Raw genomic sequence first — 10621 nt, forward strand, 5'->3', positions numbered from 1 at the left:
TTGAGAGCCATATAGTATTTTTAACATGTAATAAATTAAATATGTCTTACTTTTCATGCAACCTCTGGTGCTATATGGATTTGTTCCAAATTCCGCTTTATATTTGACCGTTTCATCGATGCAGTTTTATCATTGCATATTAGACATACCGCAGATCAAAATGCAAATTTCTCCGTCCACGCAGCCTGGAATTCACGGTAGTAGTAATCATCTTTTCTTCTTTTCTTTTCACCATCTTTTCCATTACAAGGGCTGAAGCGTATAAACTATTTGGCTTTCTGATAACATTTATTTCTTCACCTTTACGATGACCCGGACACGCTCGGAGGCCATTGGTTCCAGACCCGAACGACACGTGAGCAGTATTTTAAAAACAGTTCCAAACTGATTTTCTTTTTTTTTTCAACTCAAAATTATCTTGGAGCCATATGTCGGCACCAGAGGAGCCATATATGACTCTTCTGGTGCCATAGGTTCCCGACCGCTGATCTAGAGAAAGCATACAACAGGGTGCAGAGAGAGGAACTCAGGCTCTGTATGAGGAAGCCTGGAGTGGCAGAGAGGTTTGGTAGTCCGGTTCTGGCGAGACAGAGGTGAGGTGAGATGTTGGCTTGACAGAGAAGTTCAAGACGGAGGTCGGACTGCAACGGGGATCAGCTCCGAGACCCTTCTTGTTTGCAGTGGTGATGAACAGGCTGACAGATGAGGTAAGACGGGAATCTCCATGGATCATGATGTTTGCAGATGACACTGCGATCTGTAGTGAGAGCAGGGAGCAAGTAGAGGAGAATCTAGAGAGGCGAAAGTATTGTAGCGAGTCACGAATGTTGGGGTTTATGATGCTTGTTTTCTCTGTGATTTTGGGGTTGCTGAGAATTTTGTGGGTGTGGTTTGGGGTGCAAGGAATTCCGTTTTTTTTTTACCTGGAATTGCATAGGAACAGTTGGTTCTATTGCAGGCTTGTGTGGCGTGGTTGTGGCCAACAATGGCTATTGCTTATCAAACGGATGTTTTACCGTCAACCAGGTGTTTTCCCTGACTAAAACGCGACAGTATGCTCTGGAAAGGAGAGGAACGACAGTTAGCTGCAGCAAGACAGAAAATGTGTGAATGAGAAGGACCCAAGGGGAACTGTGAGGTTAAAAGGGGTGGAGATGATAAAGATGGAGGATTTGGCACGAAACAACGGAGACTGTGGACAAGAGGGGAAGCGATGTGTTCAAGCATGTCGGAAAGGGTGGAGTGAAGTTAGTTTGTGTGAGAGAGGAGGGTTAGATGGAGGTAAGTGACTCTGGTTGTGACGACCCCTGAAGGGAGAAACCAAAAGTCCCTTACTGTCCCCTCCGATCTGCCACCTCTGCCGGTCGAACCGGTCTCGGCTCTTCTCGGTCTTGGCTCCTCAGTGGTGGAACGAACTCCCAAAAAAGGTCAGAACAGCGGGGTCGCTGCCAATCCTTTGCCGTCAGCTGAAAACATACCCCTTCACCAAGCACTACCCTACTAATTGCACTTAGCCCCCCCCCCCCCCCCCCCCCCCCCCCAAAAAAAAAAGAAAAAAGAACGATGAAATGAATGTATGTATGTATGTATATGGTTCTTTGATGGCTATTTGGTAGAGTGGTCACTTCTGACTTCCAACCACTGGTACTTCGGATCTTCGGTGACTGAATTGCACTTCTTGTAAGTCACTTTGGATAAAAGCGTCCTCCAAATTACTGTAATATAATGTAATGTGATGTAAAAAAGGACCAGAAGAAGGGCAACTAACCCCTGAAAAATGACTTGCATGTATGTTGTGTGTACAGGGAGGGATGTTCTCTCATTCCCGGAGTTTCAGCAGCTCGACTCTAATGGTTTTGTCATAATAAGATCAGAGAAAAAAAAAATGAATCGTTGAAATGATAAATAAATAAATGGATAATAAATTAAAGGCTCAAAATATTTTGAAGAATTCTAAAATGAATTTTCCAAGAGAGACACGAATAGAAATATGAATAAAGCAGTACTCTTTTAGACCAGGAGTGAAATGAAATGTATTGTTTCGTTATTAATAGCGTGGTTATTCTTTTCTGCGTTGCATGGTGGGAAACTTAACAGGAAGACACAGTGTCACAGAAACTGTCCTCGCAGGAAGTTGGAGGGAGAGTTTGATCGGCCGGGAAGGATCTGTCAGATTGTCTCCAGCTGCGGAGGTGGACGCGGTTTCTCTCGGATTTGCCCCTGTTTTAAATCCAAATAATTCCCTCCACACCTTCCAGAAGTGACTGTCAGCGTGACTGTCAGCGGGTGCTGAGTCCACGCAGGAAGTCGAATTTTCCAAACACTAATGTAGCTTTTCTGACATTCATCAGAGTTACGGCGCAATTTCTTTGGCGCATAGAAAGCACAGCTTGATGTCGCACCGTTTGCTTTTATGGAGGTAAACCGAGGACACGACGGAGGCATTGTTTCCCTTTTGTGATGCTCCTATTTTTATTGTCTGTTACCCGATAAACACTTATGATTCATGCCCACACGCGCGCACGCAGACAAGGATCACTATGGAGGAGGGAGGACAAACAGGGGGTCAAAACAGTTGAAATGATTATTCATTTGCAACGCTCGCATGAAAAAATGATGTTAGAGTTGGATTGAAAGTCATCGAAAGCATTCGCCTTGCTTTCCTGACTAAAACAAAACAGATTTCAGCTGTATATGTATTACGTTCTAATTACAGATGCATTACAAATGCATTACTTCCTCAGACAATTTTATAGTTGCTAGGAAACATGAGAGCACGTGGCGAAACTGAAAGCAAAGGATAAGCTTTACCTAAGCGCGTCCCTAACGTGACTCCCAGATCAGGCTGCTTTTGTTAAATCACCAGGTGGCAATGAAGAAGCAGGGGATTTATTTTGTGCGATCGCTGAATTGTCAAAAGAAACAAATAAATGCGGAGCGTTAGTATTCTACTTGAGTTGACAAGTTTTTTTTTTGTTTTTTTTTTTCAAAACCAAGATTTCTACTTTGTAAAACTAATAGATGGCTACCATGCCGGTACTATTCATCCCTGTCTGCAGTTTTTCGCCCCGTGTTGTTTTTTTCCCGTCCTGCTCCGCCATCTTTTTTTTCCACTTCCGTTCGGCCGTGACGCTGATATCTTCTGCATAACTTTTCACCAACAGTCAGAGCCGAGGCGTCTTTTCTCGGGTGTTTTCCTGCCTGCTAATGAATCAGAGTTGCCGCCGCCGCCGTCGCCGCCTCCAGCTTTGACATCAACACTGACCCTTCCTGTACTTCCTGCCGACCACGCACACCTTTACTGCGTATCTATATTAATAGAGCTGGATTTTCAGGTGCTGTGAAGTTAGTTAGTCACTGCCTGACAACTTTTTATAATGTTGAAAGATGCACTTTAACAAACATGGTCACATTAATCATTTAACAGATGTAAATTTTCTATGAGAGAAGGGAATTGCATTACACTATTATTACACTTGCTTTACTGAAGTGGCAAGTGTTTATCCAGAGGCTATTAGTTCCTGTTATCGCCGGCTTCTTATTTATTTTACACTGTTTTGAAAGCCGCTTTCACCGTTCCTAACATACAGCTCATTGCATCATGTTCCATCAAGTAGGATGAAACCTTGGAGACGTGAGACAACTTTTATTTTATGATAATAATAATACTAAAGAATAAAGTAAAACGGTTCTCTCGTGAGCGGTGGTTCCATGTGGAGGATTCCCCTTTGACGACATGAATTCCCTCGACACGATGAAGAAAAATAAGGGCTATTTTCTACTCGGCCACATATTTGTTGAGCTACCTATCTCTAGAGTAAATATCGTTTTTTCGCCCTGTTTGATTGGTTGTTTCCCACCCACCCCTTCCTCTCTCCCCCCATCCCTTATTTACATTTTGTTTACGCCTCTGCGCTTCTCTCTCTCCCTCCTCCGCACCGTTTTCTCTGCCCACAGGAACTTCCGGAAGCATCTTCGGATGGTAGGCAGCAGAAGGATTAAAGCACAGAGTGAGTCAGATTAGTGTGTGTGTGTGTGTGTGTGTGTGTGTGTGTGTGTGTGTGTGTGTGTGTGTGTGTGTGGTGTTTGATCAAACTGTTGTTCACCCCGCCTTCATCCATGCTTCTTTTTTGTCTCCTGGTGGTCCTTGCATGTGTGTGACCCCTGCTGCTTTACTGAGAATTTTATGCTCCTGTTCATTCTTCTGAGAATCGTTAGTGTGTGTCTGATAAGCCAGGAAACACGTGTGTGTTCGTCTGTGTGTGTGTGTGTGTGCTCGTCTGTTTGTGTGACTGTAGGTAGACTTTTCCTGTTGCTTCGCTCTGAGTGTCTTTTTTAAAGATAAATGATAAAGATAGATGTGTGTGTGTGTGTGTGTGTGTGTGTGTGTGCGTGTGTGCGTGTGTGCGTGTGTGCGTGTGTGCGTGTGTGCGTGTGTGTGTGTGTGTGTGAGAGAGACAGCATGTGTGTGTGTGCATGGGCAATCAGTTTCCAAAAATACTGAACCAAGTTGCGCTGCATCAAGTTTGGGTCAAATCATTACATCTTTTACATCTTACATCTAAAACATGAAAAACACAAATCAAATTAAATTAAATTAAATTAAATTAAATTAAATTAAATTAAATTAAATTAAATTAAATATTAAGCAATTAAATTATAAATGAATTGATTATTCAGTCATTAGTTTATTTAGATAATCTTGAACGTATTAGCAGAATAATAAAATGATTGGCCACTTTTTAGGGATTGTTCTTTATATTCCTGTGAGGAATTGGATTTGTGTTCCAGATTATCAACCACGGGTCGGCTCAGGTTTTAGTTCCTCCGCCTCACAGCAAGAGGATCCTTGGTTCAATGCCGACAGGGGGCCTTCCTGTATGCCGTTTGTATGTTCTCATGGTGGCTGGATGGGTTTCCTCCCGGTTCTCAGGTTTCCTCCCGCGGTCCAAAAACCGAAAAGAGGTTCAGTGGAGATTCTAAATTGCCCAAACCTGTGAATGAGCGGGTGGATGGTTTTTGTACGTCTCTATATGTGGCCCTGTGACTGACCGGTCCAAGGTTAAACTCTGCCTCTGACCCAAAGGCAGCTGGGAAAGGCTCCGGCCCCCTGCCTGCAGGACAAGAAGCGTAGATAATAAACGCATTATCAAACAGAGTTTTAGATGTGAAGATGAGACCTGACAAAATCCAATGAGTGTGGATTTAATTTTGCTTTCAACAACCATGAAACTTCATTACAAAGAGCATCTGTCAGAATGTGGTTCCTTTGACCGTGGCAGGGATGTCAGCGCTCCTCAGCTGCTTCCATTTATTACCATTTGCTTTGGTTAAACTGATGTTTCCCGCGGGCCGTGACAAGACAAGGCGGGAAAAGCAGCAGTACCTCATCCATCACATTCACAGTAGTTAATATTTAGCATTTGGAAAATAAATGACAAAACTTGGAACACTATACGGCGTAATTAGGGAAGTAAACCCGAGTTGTGTTATAAAAGTTGGCGTATATATACGTCATGGGGCCATGTTTGTGATTTTGTGATCACGAGTGCACGTCATTATTCAAAATATATCATATTATTCAGCTACATGGCTGAAACTATATGTCAACAGAGGAAAAAGTGGCCTTTGTGACTCGGATGAGAGAGAATATTCCGAATCAGAATGCAACATTAATCAGGATTAAAATGGGTCACAAACTTTCAGATGAAATATTAAGCCATTATGAATAAAACACGGCGAATACTTTTCAATGTTCCGATGCTCAGTTCAGTTCAGATTCCCAAATTTCCCTACTTGGCTTTTAATTTCTGCGGCTCCCGTACTGTCAGTACGTCGAGAAGTTTCTCTCGCCGACCACAACAAAGTTCTCTTTTAGCCGCATCAGCAATGAGTAATTTTCCCGTTGTTAATTTATTAACATTAAATTAAGTTGTAGTGACTTTTTCACCCCGATGTTCGCGTGGTGTCGTCTAGCCGCTCCTCTGTGAAGCTGCAGGAGATAAAATTAGATTTTTACAACCAAGAAATGAAGTGTCTCATTGTGCTTCTTTTAGTCGGAGGTCAGAAGCCGATTACCGTTCAAAGTGTGTTAGCAGTTGGTTACGCAGTTATCGCGCAGGATGTATCATGAGCAGCAGAACGCTACCGGGATCGGTTATGAACGTGTGTGTGTGTGTTCGTGTGTGTGTTCGTGTATGTGCTATTGGATTTGAAGGCATGTTTTTGTGTGGTCTCGCAGAAGAGGGGTGGCTCATCTGCTCCACGCTGTTTCTATGCACCATCCGCCGTTGCACTTGTGGCGTCCTCAGGTGGTGACAGTATCAGAGAAACGAGACGTGCGTCGGCTTTGTGGTGTTTGTGTGCCATGTGAGCGGGTGTGTGAGCACGTGTGACAATCTCTCCTCGCCCGCACTAGCATTTGCTGAGCGTAGATCGAAGAGTTTCAGCCGGTCCTGGAGTGACCCCACCCCTGTCAAGACTGACTCTCCTCAACAACCCAGAGACAGTGAGTTAACACAAACTCATTCACATGCATTCATGTACATGCAGACACACACACACACACACACACCCATCTGGATAATGCCAAATTCCATGCTCTTCCATTTTTCTCTTTAAAATGTGACCAAAGAGTCAGAGGTGATGCAGGGACCCCCTTGAGCCTACGGTGGCCTGTAGGACCAGCTAGAAAATGTATGATTATTTATTCAAAAAAGAAAAAGGAATCGAAGATTCGGTCTAATTGTAGCCGCCTGTTGTCGCTGCTGCAAACAACTTGGAACTCATTCTGAACATCAGGGCCGCGATAAAGCCTGGGACGGTGACGGGCCGCGAGAACCGAGATATTGAGGCGACAGTTACGGAAGCAAAAGTAGAATAGTAAAACACGCCGAAACGGAAAAGCTGAAAGACAACTTGCTGAAACCTTGACCGTAACTCTTTTTTTTCACGAACATTCAAATCCAAGTCTTTGGCAAATGGTGCTGTGGATCACTAAAGTGTCACGTTGTGTTGATGATACTCAGCTGGGTTCAGAATCCAGCTTTCATGTCATCCCCCGTTGACTTTAAGAGAGTTGAAGAATCTTCTTCTTGTCTTTTTGGCTGCTCTTGTCAGAAGCAGCCACAACCAATCACACACCACCTTATTTCATGTCCTTTTCCTCCCCAACAATAAATCACCTCTCCGGTCTTCCTCCAGGCCTCCCGCCTGGCAGGTCCAACCTCAGCTTCCTTCTACCCAGATGTTCACCCTCCTTCCTCCCTACATGATCAAACCACCCCAGCCTGACTTTTTCTCCAAAACGTGTAACGACGGACTCATTTCTGATCCCGTCCGATCCTCGACATCCTCGTCCTCATCATCTTGGCTTCCTCCAGCTCTGCCACTCAGTGCCGGACCATTTGTTTGTAACGGAGAGACAAGACCTGAGTTTTAACCGACGTGCCGATACGCAAGCTTTCGCTTTTGCTCGAGCGCCTCCGGCCGATCGTCACATTAACCCGAGATGAGACGGAGGAGCAGAGCAAACCAACCGCTACCGGGACGGGATGGATGACGTTGGCGAACTGTCAGCGCTGTCTGGCGAGGCATCTCTGCCGGCGAGCGTGGATTCCTCCGTGTCGTCACATGTTGACAGGCGGGATGATTTTTGCATGACTTTGCTGTCGCGTCTTCTCTCGGCAGTTTTACCATTCGCTTTCATGTGCAGGTGGCTCATGCATTTTTGCGAGCCACGTGGGAGCGCTTGGATTTGAAAAATATGATGAGCTATGAAACCCTATCGACCAACGTATTATAATTTCATATGAATCAGATTTAGTTATCCCGAGAGCAGTCTTGGTTGTATAAATACTGAATCAAAAACTGCAAACTGGTCAAACAAACAACATACATCATATGTGGGAGACACATGACCAATATCAAGAACTCCACTTTCTTTATCGAGGATTTGAGATTTTTTTCAATATTATCAACCCGTTGTTGCGACTGACCTCCCGTTTTTGTCAGCTCGCTCGCGTCGAGATAAAAACACTTTCACCCACTGACTGGCTGTCCGCTGAATCCGACCCTGTCTGTCCGTCTGTCTCTCTCTCTCTCTCTACGTCTGCTATTCTCCAACATCGTGATGCCCTCTCTCTCTCCCTTTCTCTTTCTATGAGTATGTCTTCCGGCTTAGAGTGTGTCAGCTGCTGAAAACAATGGTTTCGAGAGTCTGAGTGAGGTTTGTGGTTGCTGTGTGAGCCGTCACGCATTTGATCGCATGTGCCGTCCGTCTGCATCTGTGCCTTGGCTTTGCATCCGTGTTTTCTTTTCCTCCACATCCATCTTCTGAGTGTGATTGACAGATGATCGTCCCGTTGACACTGAGGTATGATTCACCGCAGGAGTGGCCTCTGGTTTCAGTCTTTCCTTCATCACTTCCCTCACAAGTGATGTTTCTTTCTGCTGAGTATTATGTCTATCTGCTAACTATTTTCATCCTAGCAGATGACGGTGCAAACTGGCAAAGGCCTAGATTGACACACACTACATATTTGAGATGCAAACAAATGGTATCAACACATCCATTAACGTCAATTTCAAACACACATACTGTATTATTGACAATAAATGTACTCTTTTATTTGATAAACTTTAAAATGTGCCATACGCTTGCTAATGGGGGTGATAGCAAATTTTTTTTACATCATTTTAAGCATATTTGTAAACTGTGTTTTTTTTTGTTGTTTATTATTCCACTAATATGGAGTACGTACAGACAATATAAGTGTATAAGTGTTCATATATGAAATTGCAAAACATGACAATGGGTGGTAGTCCATTGGCAAGGGACCTTTCTGTGTAGCACTGGCTTCCTTCCACCATCCCAAAAAATTTCAAAAGGTTCATCGGAGACTCAAAATGACCCGAATGTGTGAATTAGTGAGTGAATGGTTGCTCGTCGCTATGTGACGTTTGAATGAGAGTGAATGGTGGTGTGTCTGTATATTTAACCCGGTGATCGACTGCCGACCGGTCTAGATTGAATCCCATCTCTCGCCCGATAAGAAGCCCCAGACCCCCAATCTCAAGTGCAGGGTAAGCAGCTTAATGAATGAATGAATGAATGACTTGATGGATGGATGAATGAATGAATGAAACACGGTTGATTCAGAAAAAGAAAAGAAAAAGCCACCCTAAAGCTTTTAGCATTGTGTATACCCTGTTTCCTGCACACAGGGTTGCGGGGGTGGCACCTCCGGCGTGAGCGCCTCATCCTGGAGGAGCTTGAATGGGCTGTGCGTCAGTTCAGAGCTGTAGTTACAATGTTGTAAAAGGCTAACGTTGCGGGAATCTAAGAAAGTGCTGGTGGAGATCGAGGGGTCCCTCCGGGTCCGGTCAAGGGATTTCTTTGAAAGTGCAGTCAGCAGAGGAACGGAAGGTCAACAGCTTTGGTGGTCGATTTTATTTCCAAGTTTCTGAAAGGCACTGGAAAAAAAGGATTGTGAACCTTCTGGCAAAGTATTTGTCAACATGGTAGCGATAAGGAAGCCAGCCATTTACAACAGAAGTGGGAAAGTAATAACCAAGGCTGAGGACATTGTTAGGTTGCGAGGGGAAAACTTTTCGGAACTCTTTAATCCTGAACGTATGTAAAGATTGATAGATGGGCTCCAAGGACACAACGGTCGCACTCGACCGATGTAGATACATTCTGCTGACTTCAGCAAGGTAGAGGTCCACTCGCCTTGATGTTCTTTGGGAGGATCCTGTGGGATACTTGTGATCATTGTTGTAAATATAATATATACATAAAATATACAATGCATAACCTCTTCAAGGGCAATGGCAAAAATCTTGGCACAACATAATTCATGTTTCAGATGTGGAGATGTGGTCAGCTCATGGGTTCTCACATCATCATCTCATTTCATGTTTCAGAACTCTCTGTTAGTTCCCAAAAAATGAATTCATTCATTACTTATATCACTTAACCTGCAGTCAAGGTCTTGGAAGTGCTGGAGCCTATCCCGGCTGTCATTGGGTGAGAGATGGGGTTCAGCCTGGACAGTCATCAGTCCATCACAGGGCCACAGAGACAGATATTCGACCATTCACTCACTTATTCATTTACACTTCATATAGAGACTTACAGCTGTTCACTCACTCATTCACTCATCCTATAGAGAAAAACAAACATTCACATGTCATCATGAGGCATTCAACCATTCATTCACCCATTCAAATAGAGCAAGAGAGACATACATATATTCACTCATTCACAAGTCATAGAGACATAGTTACTCACTCAGTCGCATGTCATATAGAGACATTCAACCTTTCACACACTCACTCATCCAACTGCCATATGGAGATATAAAGCAATTCACTCAGTCATTCATGTGTCATATAGACATACAAGGGTTCACCCTCTCATACACATGTCTGGGCAATTTATGGTCTCTTAAGAAGCTACATGTGTCTAGACTGTGGGAGGAAACCCATATGGATATGAGAAAAACATGTAAACGCCGCACGGAAAAGGCCTCTTAGTGAAAGTGAACCATGGACTTTCTTGCTGGGAGGGAGGAAGCGCTAACCACTGCGCCAACTCCAACTCGTGAAGAATCTAATA

General features: G+C 44.0%; 1 protein-coding gene across 1 annotated transcript in view; it reads left to right on the forward strand.

Annotated features, from left to right (window-relative positions):
- nsmfa (NMDA receptor synaptonuclear signaling and neuronal migration factor a) overlaps positions 1–10621 on the forward strand; it is a 48580-nt gene that overhangs the window by 25506 nt on the left and 12453 nt on the right. The window contains exons 6-7 of the mRNA XM_086152463.1: positions 3958–4010; positions 6419–6508. Coding sequence (XP_086008589.1) covers positions 3958–4010; positions 6419–6508 — 143 coding nt within the window. The remainder of the gene's footprint in view (positions 1–3957; positions 4011–6418; positions 6509–10621) is intronic.

Source organism: Fistularia commersonii, chromosome 9 (assembly GCF_037954325.1).
Source record: "Fistularia commersonii isolate RoL2024-O1a breed Wild chromosome 9, RoL_Fcom_v1.0, whole genome shotgun sequence".
Lineage (NCBI taxonomy): Eukaryota > Metazoa > Chordata > Actinopteri > Syngnathiformes > Fistulariidae > Fistularia > Fistularia commersonii.